The sequence below is a fragment of the Pteropus alecto genome, unplaced genomic scaffold, assembly GCF_000325575.1.
Source record: "Pteropus alecto unplaced genomic scaffold, ASM32557v1 scaffold195, whole genome shotgun sequence".
Lineage (NCBI taxonomy): Eukaryota > Metazoa > Chordata > Mammalia > Chiroptera > Pteropodidae > Pteropus > Pteropus alecto.
The window spans coordinates 1,568,181-1,583,936 of record NW_006438073.1 but is presented as its reverse complement, the minus strand read 5'-3'; the positions used below and the strand labels follow the sequence as shown (position 1 = coordinate 1,583,936).

General features: G+C 38.3%; 1 protein-coding gene across 2 annotated transcripts in view; it reads left to right on the top strand.

Annotated features, from left to right (window-relative positions):
* Positions 1-291: 291 nt before the first annotated feature.
* Positions 292-15,756, top strand: part of TFB1M (transcription factor B1, mitochondrial) — a 55,134-nt gene continuing 39,669 nt past the window's right edge. The window contains exons 1-3 of one of the 2 annotated variants that reach the window (XM_025049065.1): positions 292-626; positions 3,619-3,770; positions 15,585-15,693. In XM_025049065.1, the coding sequence (XP_024904833.1) occupies positions 398-626; positions 3,619-3,770; positions 15,585-15,693 (490 nt within the window). In that variant the 5' untranslated portion in view covers positions 292-397. The remainder of the gene's footprint in view (positions 627-3,618; positions 3,771-15,584; positions 15,694-15,756) is intronic. The other variant, XM_025049066.1, reaches the window with a different exon arrangement.

Sequence of the window (15,756 nt, the reverse complement as noted above, 5' to 3'; positions counted from 1 at the left end):
GCCCACCCACGGGGGGCCTCGCCCACCCACGGGGGGCCTCGCCCACCCACGGGGGGCCTCGCCCACCCACGGGGGGCCTCGCCCACCCACGGGGGGCCTCGCCCACCCACGGGGGGCCTCGCCCACCGGATTTCTTCACCGCCATCACGTGTGGGAAAACAGCGCTCACCCAGCGTGCACCGCGCTCAGCGGCACGATGCTCATGCGCTCTGAGTGCGCCCGGATTTCCTGTCCGCGCGCCTCGCTGCCGGAGGGATACAGCCGACCAATGAGGTGGGCGCGGAGGCGGGCCATAGTGCTCCCAGGCTCCTCCCCTGTCGGGGGCTCTCGGAGCGGCGGGGATCAAGTTTACGGCTGGGACGGGTTGTGTGAGGCCTGGATTGCCCCGCCGAGGCTGATGGCTGCCTCCGGGACGCTCACCTCTTTCCGTCTCCCGCCGTTGCCCACGATACGAGAAATCATTAAGTTGTTCAGACTGCAAGCGGTGAAGCAGCTCTCCCAGAATTTTCTCCTGGACTTGAGGCTGACAGGTGGATGGCTTATCAGTGCTCCTGAGATGTCGCCCCTGCGTCCGTGGGGGCGTGGGCCGAGGGACCTCGCGCGGACCCTCTGGGCCCGTGTCCAGGGTCAGACACAGGTTTCTAATTGGCCTTTAGTAAGGTCTTCACGGTGCTTTGTACTGAAACAACTGCACGCCCAGCGGACGCGTGGAACGCGTGTGCCCGCGGAATCCCGCGCTCGGGCGTTGCGGTCGGTGGGCTCGTGCAAGCTGGTTGTGCAGACGCTAGTGGAGGAAGGGTGCGCGTATCGTGGAAGGCGGTTGGGGACGGTCGAGTCTTGATGTGTTATCTCTAAGAAGTGGTACTGCACGTGTTGACTAGGTTTGCTTTTCATGCACTTTACAGTTATCCGAATTTAAGTTAGCGCAGGGGTTTTATCACTAACACGTCGAAAAGGAGTAACAGTCGTAAGATATGCCGTTGAAACGTTTACTTGAGCCTAAGAAATCCTTAAGGGCGCCAATACTCATTCGGTAAATGCATACTGAACAAGCTATGTACTAATGCTAGGGGAGCAAAGTGGGACTCATCGAAGCGAAGTTTGTCCACAAGGAACTTACAGTTTAGTAAGTTTACGTTCCCACCCGTTTTGTCACTTTTTACGAGTTACCACGAAATTCTCGTTTGAAACGCATAATTTGATGAGCTTTAACTACCACCATTTCTTAGCGATATTCCCTTCTAAAAGACGAGGTTGCAAAAAATAAGATGTTTTACCAATGTGTTCTTTAATTCACTGTTGGAGTACTTTTTTTGAGATACTTCATTGTATTTGGCCCCTCTTGAGAAGCTGAAAAGGTAAATCACACCCAAAAAGTTCATTTTCAGTTAAATGAATTAGTGTCCACAAAGCACAACTAAGATTTTTTTTCCTTTTTTTCTCGGACATGGAGACTATTCTGCTAGTAGTGATATGACTTTGGGTAAAATAGCTTAACTCAGCTTCAGTCTTTTCATCTGTTAATTGGGGGCAGATCCTACAAGAAATTTTTAAAAGATTACCTGCCTCTACAATTCTTTGGTTCTGGTACTAACCAGAGCCAGACTTTTTGACCGGTTGTTAGCCACATTCTAGGTATAAAGCACCATTCTCAGTAATAAAAATATAGCTCTTTCCATATTTTTTCAAATTCTTTATTTATACCCATGTGAGCCTTTATTCAGCCTCAGGAGTAAATTCCAGAATTTAGATACTCGTATTCTTTCTCCTGCGAGAACCAAAGTGAAGGGAGAATAAGATACTTGTCTGAGGTAAGAGGCTCAGGTGGGAGCAGAGCAAGATTGAAATCCAAGCTTAGTTAATTGGCAATGCCTCTTTGACATTTATTTGTATGCGAATGTGCCTGAAAAGTGTGAGGACAGAGCCACTGACCTGCCCACTGTCATAGCTCTCCAATTTTAAAAATAAGAATATTAAATTCACTCCATAATTCCTGTGCTTAATGTATCGTCTGTGTTCCCTCTGGGAGGCACTGGCTGTAGTGGAGGAAGGATTGGCTTTAGAATTTACACCTAAGCTGGAGCCCTTTCTCTTCCATTTACTTTCTGGATGACCTCACCCAAATAAAACAGACAAAAATGGAATATTACTCAACTATAAGAAAAGAAATAATGCCATTTGCAACAACACGGAATCATACTAAGCAAACTAAGTCGCACAGAAAAAGTTAAAAACCAGACGATATCATTTATATGTGGGATATAAATCTAAAAGCGACAAATATGACAGAGACTCAGGCATGGTCAGCGAACTAGTGATTACTGAGAGGAGGAGGAAAGTAAATAAAAGGTCAAATATGTGGTTATGAAGAGAAATCTAACTGGGTGATGAACACAATGCAGTATATATATGACATACTGTTGATATGGAAAAATTAATTTTTAAAATTAATCATCTTCTTTAAAGTAGCAAATCTTAAGAAATGGAAAAGCGTACCCTTGAAACTTATTGGATTTTGTTAATATCACTCCAATAATTTTTAATAACAAAAAAAAACAAGGAAACTATAAAGGAGTTAAATTGAGTAGTAGTTCCTGGCTAACGTGTTGTAACGATTTGTTGTAAAAAAGCAGGTAAAGCACTTATAACAGAAAGATGGTCAGTGATGCTGATTCCCTCCCTGCACCCGTTAAAAAGACAACACTATTTTTGGATGGCTGAGAGACTTTTGGCCTTTCAGCCTACAGAACCTACAGGTAGGTTCTCAATTAACAGAAGCGAAATTGGGACTGTGTGGTATCAGCGAACACTGCCAAGAAGGCTAGTATGTTTTCAGTGACTAAATTTCCACTATGCCAGGAGGCCCCGTTGCTTGGATTTTAATATCTCAAGTCAATAAGTCCAGCCCATTGTATGTTTTTTCAGAAGTGGCGATTGGTTGCAATGAATCCTCAATTTGCTTTTCCATGACTTAAGGTTTGCTATTTTAAAGAAGTTAATTTAAAAAATTAATTTTTCCATATCAACTTGCATGTTTACAAAGCTTGAAAACCTCTACTGCTAAATTTAACTTTTAACTGAGAATAACCAAGAATCCAAATTTTTGCAACTCTTATGATCTAGGAACTTGTTGCCGTTGCCATATTGACTGCCGACTAGATGTCTGTGGGTGAAAATAGAGACCACCAGCACTTTCTGCTTCTGGATTTTTAGCAACATTTAAAATTCTGAATGGGATACTAGTCTTTCTTACTCAAATATTCAGTGTTCAACAACTGTCGGGAAATGGTGCATGCTTATCCGGCCAGTTCTCCTTAGGAGCTGATTGGAGGAGGAACAGATAGAAAATAAAGTATTAGCTAAATTTAAGGAAATTTGTCACGATAATCCTATTTTTTAAGGGACTGGTACTTTTCAACAGTGACGTGATAGACTACTGAATGGCCTCTATATGTTGGTTTTAGGTTGAGAGTTAAATAATTGGATAAAAATTGTATATGAAGGATTAGTTGATCGAGTAATGGCTGATAAGAATTTGTGTAGATTATTTTCTTTTTAAATTCCATACACTAAAACTTGCCAAGACAATCAAGGTAACTAAAAGTTTCTTTTCTCTAGATAAAATTGTAAGGAAAGCTGGCAATCTGACAAATGCCTATGTGTATGAAGTGGGCCCTGGGCCGGGGGGCATCACACGATCCATTCTCAATGCCGGTGTTGCTGAACTTCTGGTGGTTGAAAAGGACAGTCGCTTTATTCCTGGATTGCAGGTGAGATACTTAAAGTGTCTTTGTAAAAACCCAATTTAAATCTTCAAGCCATGACTCTTAAACCCCAGGGCATCCAAAGATTATATAGGTTGTTCTTCAAACTGCAGATCCTCAGGCTCCATTGCAGAGATTTTGATTCCGTAGTCCAGAGAGGTCTAGAAAGCTGCGTTTTTAACAAGCATCCCCACACGATCTGTTGACCACAGTTAAAATAATATATAAATATGTTTTATACATCAATGCCAAACAAATTATTTTGTGTCACCTTTAAAAAACATCTAGTCTACGGCCAAGCCCTGAATGTGCCTGATCCCGTCTGATCCTGGAAGCTAATCAGGGTCAGGCCTGGTTAGTACTTGGTGGGAGACCACCTAGGAATACCAAATGCTGTAGGTGTTTAAAAAAAACTAACAGCTATGCATGTCATGGCCTATTCCTTTAAAAATAAGTCAGAATAAATAATGCCAATAATGAGCATAACTTGAAATTCAGAAAATCATTTCTACAAACAAAAGATGGAGAAGACATATGCTTAATAGACTAATTGTTAAGCTTAGGCATTCATATAAGAATTCTTTAACCCATTTCCCATTTAGAAAAAAAAAAAGTGCAGCTTGCTGCCAGCATTAAGGGGAGGGATGAAGTACCACTATACATAGAGATTCAAGACGAGGTGCGAATGAAGCAATGCATGCATTCTGAAACAGTCAGTACTATTATACGAGAAATAAAGAACTGGGCAGCTAGAGAAGAGAAGCCTTGAGTGAGGGAATTCAGAGCTGCCTATCATAGGTTGGTGGTGGAGAGGATAAACTTGTTTTGATTTTCTCTAGGAAAGAATTAAAACTAATAGGTGGTATGTGAGAGAAGCAGATGTGGATTTAAAATAAGGCGAGATATATTTTTAAAACGTTGGCAAGCAGTAAAAAAGGTCATATCATGGATCTTGTAAAAGGAATTCTTCATCTTCATTGTGGACACTTAATGACTTAGGGGCCATCGTTTGAGTCCCTTAATCCTAAACCTTTAAAAGAGCCCAGAGCGTTTGGCCCAGATGAGTAGCAGTTTGTTAGGTAGATCCAATAGAATAGTAAAATTATCTGCATTATTTTCATAGAAGAGGACAAACTGATTTAAAATTTGTACATTTTAATACTTGTGTATGTATTAATGGAAAACTTTAATTTCTGCCAGAACAGTTTGAGAAAATTTGTTTGAAAATCTGGGACTTTGTGTGCATCTGATTTTTTTAGGAAACCTAGTGATTTTTTTTTTTTTGCCATATCCAGTTTTATGATTTAAGAAATTATATATTTACTTTTATCTAATTTGCCAGTCTTTTTTGACAGAATTTCATATTTATAACCTTATTTTAGATGTTATATGATACATATTTCTTGATCAGATGTCAAATTTATTCATGATTTTTGCTTTAAACTGCTTTCTTATTTTAAGAACTGTATCTCAATTGGAGGTAGAAGTGGGAATATTTTTGGTGAGATCAGGAAATGGCTAAAAAACCGAGTAACAGTCGTAATTTCCTTCAGGTTTAATCATCTAGCCCTTTCTAAACGTAGGGAATACTCATCTGATTTCCTTGCCCTTGAAGAGACTTCTTAACCCTCAGTCTCATCATCTGTTCAAGTCTTTCTTACTAGACAAATAGGTAAATCAAATTTCTTAATTTACATATCTTTGTCTCTGATCTCAACTAAAGATCTTTGAAGACAGATTGTTTAAAAGACAACTACACCCTTCTCTTCTCAACTGCTCCCCCAGTCCCTGCACTCCTAACCCTGCTTTGCTGTATTTCTTTCAGATTTATCACCTGACACACTAGATACCTGTTCTTGTTTGTTTGTTGTCAGTCTCATCTCTCTGGAATATAAGCGCCATTAGGGTAGAGATTTTTGTGTCTCTTATTCCTTGCTGTATCTCTACTATATACAAGGGTTCCTGGCACATAGGAGGTGTCAGTAATGTCTCACATGGGAAATAAAAAGGTCAACTATGTATTTATCTAATTAGCTGACTAAGTGTGTCATTTAATAGCTAAAGCGAATAATTATGTAGCATTGATTGCCAAAAAGTTTTGTGCTCTTTTTTCTAAATATTAGAAGGTTAATTTCAAGGTAAATTATTCTGTAGGAAATGTATATTTGACTTCTTATCTGTTTCTGTAGAAGCAAAATTAATTCTTAGTGCCTTGTATGTAGGAAAGGAATTTGTCTTAAAACGAAATGTTGGGTACTAAAATATTAGACTTCTCTTTCCTGTAAAGAATGTTTCAGTATGTAAAACCACTTTCTTTTAGAAGTCCTAAATTAATCATAAAACCGAGTAAAGGCAGAAGGAGAGAGATCTATTTTAAGAATTCCATTTTAGTGACTTCTAAGCTAATAGAATTACTTTTTAAAGAAATCATAATAATTTATAAAATGTCTTCTAGCTGAAAGTATATCATGTGTAGCTTAATTCAGTTCTGATTATCACAAAGCAGCTTAGAGGAAAAAACAGTGATCATGTAGGTTTCATTATCAGCATGTTGTAAAGTAAGGAAACACATCTGATATGCGAAAGTATTACAGATTTATGGTAAAGAACGTGGACTTTGAGGTCAAAAGACTTTGAGGTCAAACTGCTTGGGTTTGAGTTCAGGTTCTACTGTTTTCTAGTTGTACGACCTTGGGCGGGTAACTCTGTGTCTCATTTTGTTTATAGAATTGTTATGAGGATTAAATGAATACCTCATCCTAACTAAGCACTCAATACAATTTCAAATTTAAGTAATCACTTAAATTATTAACTGCATGCCTTGGGCGCTTCTGTTAATTAAGGATTGATCAGGAGACTGCTAATCTAGAAGGAGTTATAGGAGGAAAGTAAGGTTATTTTATGCCTTTATGGAACTTTAGAAAATCCCCAATGCTATGGAAACTTTCGGGCTTAAAATTTCTCTTACGTTTTCTAGATGTTTTATCTAGATGTGGAATCTGAAGGAAGGAAAGAAGGAAGGAGGGAGGGAGGAAGGGAGGAAAATGGAATGAAAATGGAGCTCATAGATACAGAGAATAGATTGGTGGTTACCAGGGGCTGGGGGTGGGCAAAGTGGGTGAAGGGTGTCAAAATGTACAAACTTCAGTTATAAATAAGTCCAGAGATGTAATGTACAGCATGGCCACTGTTGTAAATAATACTATATTATATATTTGAAAGTTGCTAAGAGAGTGAACCTTAAAAATCCCCATCACTTTTTGCTGGCAGAGGAACCTGTCTTTAATTTGTAAAAAAAACACATCTGTAAACAAACAAACAAAACAACAACAAAAAGACCCCACGCATCTGTGACGCGCGATCAAGCGAAGCACAATAAAATGAGGTGCGGCGGTATATCAGACGCTGTGCTCCTGAGACTGACATAATGTTATGTCAATTATTTCTCAATTTTTTAAAAATATGGAATGCTAAATTGAATTGAGAGCTTATTTCCTGAATTATATGCAAATCCTTAGAATCAGGAACAGATTATAAGCAACATAAGATCCTTTGGCTTCAAAGTAAACGGGAAGCCGAGAAACAAAATCCCCCTCCCGTTCTCCAAGGGTCTGTTAAGTGCGGGACTTATTGGGGGTTAGAGCACCGCCTCTTGACTGCTCCAGGTAAACCAACCACATTATAAACCTTGCCAGAATTTGCTCTGCTCTTTGTTCTAAACATAACAAGAACAATGAAAGACAGAAGTCTCACTTTGATCTTCTTACACAGGAGAGGACCATGAACCTTGATACACATCCACAGTTTGGAATAAAATATTATAATTCCTATAACTCACTGGATAATATTAGCTCTTTACAATGAGCAGAAAAATTATGAAGGTATCTCTAAAATATTTTCAGTGAGGAAGATCGTTTAGACACTAATCTTAGCAAGATGCCTCTAAACTCTCAAAGCGGAGTCAATATAATTTGCTTCTAAAACCTTATCTAAGTGTATGAAATTTTAGCACTTAAAAATATGCATGTTTCACAGTCACAGTACTTTGAGAATTTTTTTTTTTTAATATCAAAACCCAAACTAAGAATTTCTCCTATGTTTTCTTCTATATATGTCGTAGTTTTAGCTTTTACATGTAAGTCTATGATACATTTTGAGTTAACTTTTGTAAATAGTGTGAAGTAAAGGTAGAGGTTCATTTTTTTGTACCATTTGTTAAAAATGTTATCTTTTCATCATTGAATTGCCTTAATACTGTTGTCAAAAATCAGTTTGTCTTATGTGTATTGGTCCATTTCTGGACTTCTAGTTCTGTTTCATTGATCTTTATTCACCAATAGCAACCTGTATTGATTACTGTAGCTTTATAGTAAGACTTGAGAGCAGGTAATATAAATCTTTGAACCTTGTTCTTTCTCAGAATTAATTTTGCTTTTCTAGGTCCTTTGCATTTCCATATCGTTTTAAAATCAGATTGGCAATTTCCATTAAAAAAAACAAAGCCCGATGTGAAATTTTTGGGATTGGATTGAAATTATAGATCACTTTGGGAAGTATTGGCATCTTAATGACACGGCCTTCTGACCTATAAACATGGTGTATCTCTCCATTTAATTGATTTTCTCTGATTTCTCACTGTGGTGTTTTATAGTTCATAGAAGACTCGCACATCTTTTATCAAATTTACCCCTATTTCCTATTATTTTATGCTCTTGTACAAGGTATCGTGCTTATGATACTGATTTTTAATTTTAATTTCCAGTTGCTGCCGCTCTGTAGGAATACCATTTATTTTTGGCGTCTGACTTTGTATCTTGCAGCCTTGCTTCACTCACTTATTAATAGCTATTTTGTAGATTCCTTAGTATTTTCTGTATATATTAGTATTCCACTGTAAATAAAGACAATTTTACCTCCTCCATTCCAATCTATTGGCCACTATGTCTTCTTCTTGTCTGTGCACTGTCTAGGATCCTCAGTACCTTGCTGAATAGAAGTGATAGGAGTGGACATCCTTACCTGGCCCTCAGCTTAGGGGGAAAGCATTCATAGTCTTACCATTGAGTATGATGTTGTAGCTTTTTCCTAAATTTCCTTTTTCAAGCTGAAGAAGGTCCCTTCTGTTCTTAGTTTGCTGAGAGGTATTTTTTCTTTTTAAATAATGGATGTTGGCTTTGCAAAAATAATTTTTCTGAGTTTATCGAGATAATCACTTGACTTTTAAAAATTTGTTAATATGGTAAATCGTAATGATTTTTCTCATGGTAAACCAGTCATCTGTAGAATCTGTAGCAATGGTGCCTCTCATTCTTGATATTGGTAATTTGTATCTCTTTTTCCTGATTAGCTACAGACTGGTCAACTTTATTGATAGTCTTTAAAAAGAAAAGCTTTCGGTTCCGCTGAGTTTTCTCTGTTGTTTTTTACATTTACTAGATTTCTGCTCTGAACTCTTTATGTCCTTCCTTCTGCTTGCTTTGGATCTAATTTGTTCTTTTTAAATATATATAGTTTTTTAAAGTGGACGCTTCAGTGAGGTCGATTTAGAGGCTTTCTTATATTCTTACAGGCGTTTTCATGCTATTAATTTCCCTTTCAGTACAGCTTTAGCAGAATCCCACAAATTTTGATATGTTCTGTTTTTATTTTCATTCCTTTTTTTTAAAGTGTTTTTTGAAATACTAGATTTAAAGAAAGACTTCCGAAAGAATTTTTGATTTCCAGATAGCATTCAGCTCCAATTTCCCTTTTAATTTCTTACTTGACTTGTGGGTTATTTAGAAATGTATCATTTAGTTCGCAAATTTTGGGTTTATATTCTTTCCTCTGAAATCTACTTTATCTGCTATTAATATAGCCATTCCAGCTTGCTTTAGTGTTAGAATGGTATATTTTTTTCCATCCTTTTTACCTATTTGTATTGTTTCTGTAAGCAGCGTATAGTTGGGTCTTGCTTTTTCCCCCCATCAATCTGACCATCTCTGCCTGAGGTATTAGTTTTCCATTGCTGCTGTAACAGATTACCACAAATTCAGTTGCTTCAAATGACACAAATTTATTCTCTTACAGTTCTGAGAATCAGAAATCTAAACTCAAGGTCAGCAGGGCCACATTGCTTCTGGGGGCTTCAGGAGCAAATTGGTTTCCTCGCCCGTTTCAGCTTCTCGAGGCCACCTGCATTCATTTGCTTGTCGACCTCTGCTTCTACATCTCCTACTGTTGACTCGAATCCTCCTGCCCCTCTCTTCTAAGGACCCTGTGCCCACCTGGGTAATCTCCCCATCTCGAGCTCTTTCATCACTGAAGCCAAGTTCCTTGTACCATCTGAAGTCACAGATTACAGGGAGTAGGGTGTGACATCTTCGTGAGGCCAATCCTCAGCCTCCTGTGGCTTATTGTCCTTAACTGTTTTGTCATTTTAGTGGTTTACTGAAAGGGTGTAGCATACGTCTTCACATATCCCAATAATCTATCTTCAAGTAATTATACCACTTCAGTAGAAGCTTGCGAACCTTACAACAGTGTACTTGTATCTCCCCCGCCAGGCCTTTGTGCTATTGTTGTCATACTTCCCCAAATGTTGTAAAGTTCACAATACGATGTAATGTTTGTTTTAAAAATCAATTCTGTATTAAAGCAATTAAAATAATAAGCAAAAATCTTTACGTATGTACCCACATGGTTACTATTTTGAGTGCTCCTCATCCATATTTCCATCTAGTACCATTTTCTTTATCCCCGAAAGACTTTCTTCCTTGTTTCTTGTGGTGTGGACTTCTTAGTAATGAATCTTTCGGTATTTATATGTCTAAAAAGTGCTTTATTTTGCCTTCTTTTTCGGAAAACGTGCTGGTGGTTTTTTCTTTCTGTACTAAAATGTTGCTCTGCTGTCTTTTTACTCGTGTCGCTTCTCACAGGAAATCTGTCCTCTTTCTCTTTGCTCCTGTGTCTTTTTTCTCTGCCTGTTTTTAAGATATTTTCACTGGTTTTGAGCAATTTCGTCATGATGTGCCTTGGTGTCCTTTACTTTATGTTTCTTGTCTGTAGGGCCCGTTGAGCTTCCATAAGTTCTGTACTTCCTGTTGTCCAGTGTCCAAAAATTGTTACTTCAACTGTTTTGTCCATTTTTTATTTGTTTAAGGCAAAAGAGTATATCTGGTCCCTCATGTTCCATCTTGGCCAGGGTAAAGGTCTAGGATTCTTTTTAACCATTACATAATATGCTCACTTCATAGAATTTTGGAGAGAGTAAGGCATTGATTGTTGTTATTACTGCCTCTGGGTTTTATACGTAAACAGTGATTATTTCTACATGATAGGCAAAGTGGAAACTTCACAGGTTTGGGACTCAAACAGGCTGGTGTTCAAATCTCAGGTATGACACTAGCTTTGTGAACTTGAGCTTGTTGTAGAACCTTTTTTAGCTTTGGCTTTTTCATCTGCAGCATGGGAATAATTATCTCTTGTGGTTATTACAAGGATAGACAAAAATTTATATAAAGAGCTTGGGGTATTGTCACGAGCCAGTAAATGGTTGCAATTAGAAGTATTCCCTTTTCCGTCATCTTATAAAGGGACACAAAATAATTTAGTCATCCTGGCAAATGGAGCTGTTTTTAATCAGAGATAATAATTTTTTTCTCTAGTAAATTTTATAAGAAGAAGAATGCTTGAGTCTCTGTTGTGACATGTTACATACTTCACACATGTAACTTGCTTGATATAGCTGTAGCCATAGTTAATCAGAACGTAGACAAAACTCAACAAATAAGCAAAAGCTAGCTTAAGGCCTAGTGATTTCCTGGTCCACCACAAATGAGAAGTACCGGGATCAGTGCTGGAAGCAGATCCACTGGCAGCAGCAAGAAGTGACAGTCATCACTGGGGCAGAAAAGCTACAAAAAGCATATATAGAAACTGAAAAACAGTAGTAAGGGATCATAACCATTGAGGCCATTACTCTACAGGCAGTAATGAAAAAGCCACCAAGAAAAGGGTGAAATCGAGTTCATTGTACTTGGCCTGAAGAAGAGAATTGTGCAACATAGATTAGAAAGATTTTCATCTGTAAGTTTCTTTTTAAGAGATGTTAACACTTAAACGAAGTAAACACTGGTCGAATAGAAAATTTGCTAAACCAAACATCTAATTCCTTGAGGAGTTTCTACTATACATGTTCTAGTCCATTTTAAAAAGCAAAGCAAGCTGACTTTTTCCAGTCATGCTGTAATCTTCATCCTAAGGAAAGTCGATTATAGCATTATCTTAAACTCCTTTTGAAAATTAGCATTAGTCTTTTCTGTGTATTCTATATAAGAATTAAAATTTTATTTTTCACCTACCCTGTTTCATCTTACAGATGTTTTTCTTCCCATACAGTTTGCCTGACAGTTTTGCCCCGCCCTTGGGTTGGGTGCTTACGTGCAGGCCAGGAGGCAGGTATTGTCACTGGGCTGTGTGGGCTGCCATGAGCCCCTCCCCATGAGAAGGTGGCATAAAACATACAAGGTGGCTATTTGAGATAGTTTTTGTTCTCAAGGAATTTTAAATTGTGCATAAGTTCCAAGAATTGCATAACTTCTTTTCTCATCAAATTAGATCACCAACAAACTAGCTAGGTGGATGGTAGGTAGGTAGTTACTCCCTGCAGAAAAACGCGCACTAAGACTTTGACTCGTCAGAGGAGAGAGATTTTTAAGCAACCCCATGAAGAATACTTCTGTCTTTGTTTTCTCCTTTTATTAAAGGTATTCTCCATTATGTTGTGCCATTTACCTTTTACAAAACCTAATACCAGAAAAGAAAAAAACATTTTCTCTCCTGGAGACTTGGTATAAATTACTTCAAATAGAGAGTACGAATTATATAATTCAGGGTGTCAGTCATAAGAGCTAACATCTCTAGGATTGTTAGCTCTCACAATTTATATGCTGCTTTTCATGGTTTGGTTTTCTTTTTCTTCTTTTACAGCCTTATATAATGAATACCTTTTACTCTAGCTTACTTATGTCTCATTTCAGAAGAATATAGGATTGAAAGCTAAAATAAAATGATAGAACAATATAAGAGGATCTGTAAAAATACTCATTCGGCTGTAATCAATTGCTTGCATTCATCGTCGGCTGTGCCTCTGAGCACATTATGAGGTAACACGTCTCAGGTTTTGAAGCGTAGTGCAACTGTGTTATTCTTGAAGGCCTGTAATAATGATCTTTCCCACACCTGCATTATCCCCAAATGTCATTATGATAATGAAAACATTTTTCTCTGTTAGTGGTTGGTTAGAAAGTCTATCTGTGTCATTGCTGAGTATCATTAGGTGTTTAAATGGCTATTGTCTGTAATCCTGTATCATTTTAGTCTGGATAGCCCTTTCCCCCCGTAGTTGCTTCAAACCCTTCACCTAAAGCTGTGAACACCAGCATTTCTTTTGTAGTGGGAGTCAGGAAGATCAACCTACAAAGTGGTCTTGGAAGAGGTAGACCTTTTAAACAGAAGGAGAATTTGTTTTGTCATCAACTGAGACTTAAACTTGAAAGGGAATCTAAAAGAAATATAATAGAAATGTAACTTTAAACTTAGGAAAGGCAGGCAAATGTGTATTATATCAGTTTTCCAGTATGCAGCTGTGTGTCAGTGTGGAAAAACTTTACATTTCATATATGGTTGAGTTATCATAGCATGTAAATTAATGCCAAAGAGCCAAGTTTTCATTGTTTTGTTTTAGCCTTAATTACTAATTACTTAATTACTTTCTATATATTGACATTGTGAAACATAAGCTTTTAGTTTTGCCTCTTTGTTTTTGGTATGCTAATTTGTTTTGTTTTAATATGTGAAGCATAATTATAGAAAAAATTCTAATATTCTTCATTGACAGTAAATGCTATTGATAATATACAGTTTTTACATTGTAAGAGCCTGTCCCACAGAGAGCTATCTTTTGTTATGATATGTTGCGGTTATCATGTTCTCCAAGATGTATTGTCTAGAACTCATCAGATTAAGTTTTAGCAAATAATATTAGTTTAAAATAACTTGTAAGTACTTTCATATCAGAGGTGTGCAATTTTTGCTAAATTACCATGGCTATGCGTATCAAACTAGGTGATTCCCAAACTTAAAATGTTTAGCCACTTACCAGTATGAGCAATTCAGCTGTGTATTTCCAAAACATTAGTTGTGTAATTCTGAAATAAATCTTTGCAAGTTTCTTGACCTTACGCATTTGAGGAGGCTAAAATCTCACAGGCTAAGAGGAAGTTTCCAGCTTCACAGAAAACTGAATGCCATTGGGACATTCACTCATTCGTTCACTTCTCAGATGTGTGTGAAGCACCTCCGGGTACGGTTGTAGCTTCAGGGGACATCAAGGTAGAAAAGAAAAGGTGCTGCCCCGTGCCACCCTGAATGTGCCCGATCGCATCAGATCTCAGAAGCTAAGCATGGTCGGGCCTGGCTAGTACTTGGATGGGAGAAAAGGTGCTGCCCCTGAGGAGCAGGCGTGGTTCGGGAGAGAAACCCGGAGTACACGACTGCCAGACTGTGTTAGCAGCGCCGGGACGAAGCCCGCGGAAGGCAGCGTTGGCCCAGAGCTGGGAGTCCTCCACCGACCGGTGCTGCCTTGGTGCGTGCCTCCTCTCCGGCGTCTGTGATGCTGCTTTCATCCTTCCTGTCAGTTGCCTGAGTTAGGCGGAGGGAGAGTTAGGAGAGGAAATGGGCTTTAATAGAGCTAGAGAAGCAGGACCAAGGGGCGCTCAGAGCCAAGGTTGCCTGCGCTCCCCGAGCTGAGACTTTAATGTGCCTTCATAATGGACCTCAGTGAGGTTTGTCCTCATCGATTATATTCACTGCTACATTTTAAACTTCATAAGCCCAGGGACTGCATCTAGTCCATCTGGTTTTATTTGCCAAGGACTTCAAGAATCAACTTTTGTGTTGGAGTCAGCGGCACTTCATACAATACAAACTAATGAATGGCTTAGCCATAAGGCTCTTTCTAGCTAGGTGCCAGCACTTCAGTACTGTGAGAGCGTTCCTTAAGGCATGATGCTGAAGCGGATGAAATGAAGGAAGAAGATAAAGGAAAGGACACTTCTCTTCACCCTCCCTCCTTTTTTTCTCTTTTTTACTCAGAAAGACTAAAGGAAGAGGAAGGAAAACATGGTTGGAAAGTAGAAATAGGCTGGGATGTAGCTATTGTTAAAACATGCAGGATAATTCATTAGGTTGAAAGTGCCTGTGGATCAAGAAATATTAAGATCGGGGATTGTCTGGTCAGGGAAGTGTCTCAGAGTGCCCCATACAGCCTGGCAACGACAAACGTCTGTCTTCTTGGTTCGAATCGCCCCATAGGTTAAGTTAAAGATCTTGGTAACATGTAGGGTCCTTTGTGTACATTCAAGCAGTTGAATTAAGCTCATCTTTCATGTGATTTGCTCCTAATTAAGTCTCAGTATTTCATTATAATGTTTAGTCTTTATTATGAAGTCTTAGAGAAAGGAGTTGAGTTTTTGCTAAAGCTATACAGAAATGCGAGTCATTCTGAGGGTTGAAATTATGTTAATGTGTTATTTGTGAAATTGTAAGCTATTGTTACATTATCTGTTACTGTTGTTCCGAGTTGTTCATATGTGTTAAAAGTGAAACACCACACTTGCCTGTTGCAGTGGTTACTGTGTACTAATTGTTCATTAATGGTCACTCTTACTCTCTGGCTTTTCAGATCGATTTAATATGCACACATTTGAAGTAAAAAAATTAGTTTCAATATTCACCAAACTGTAGGTGCTCATTTTATTGACCTTTTTTGTAAACTAGATGCTTTCTGATGCAGCACCTGGAAAACTGAGAATTGTTCATGGTGATGTATTGACATTTAAGATAGAAAAGGCCTTTCCAGAAAGTCTTAAAAGACAATGGGAGGATGGTAAGTGACTTTGGGTTGATTTTCTTATTTTCTTATGTAATTGTTTATATTAAAAATATTATA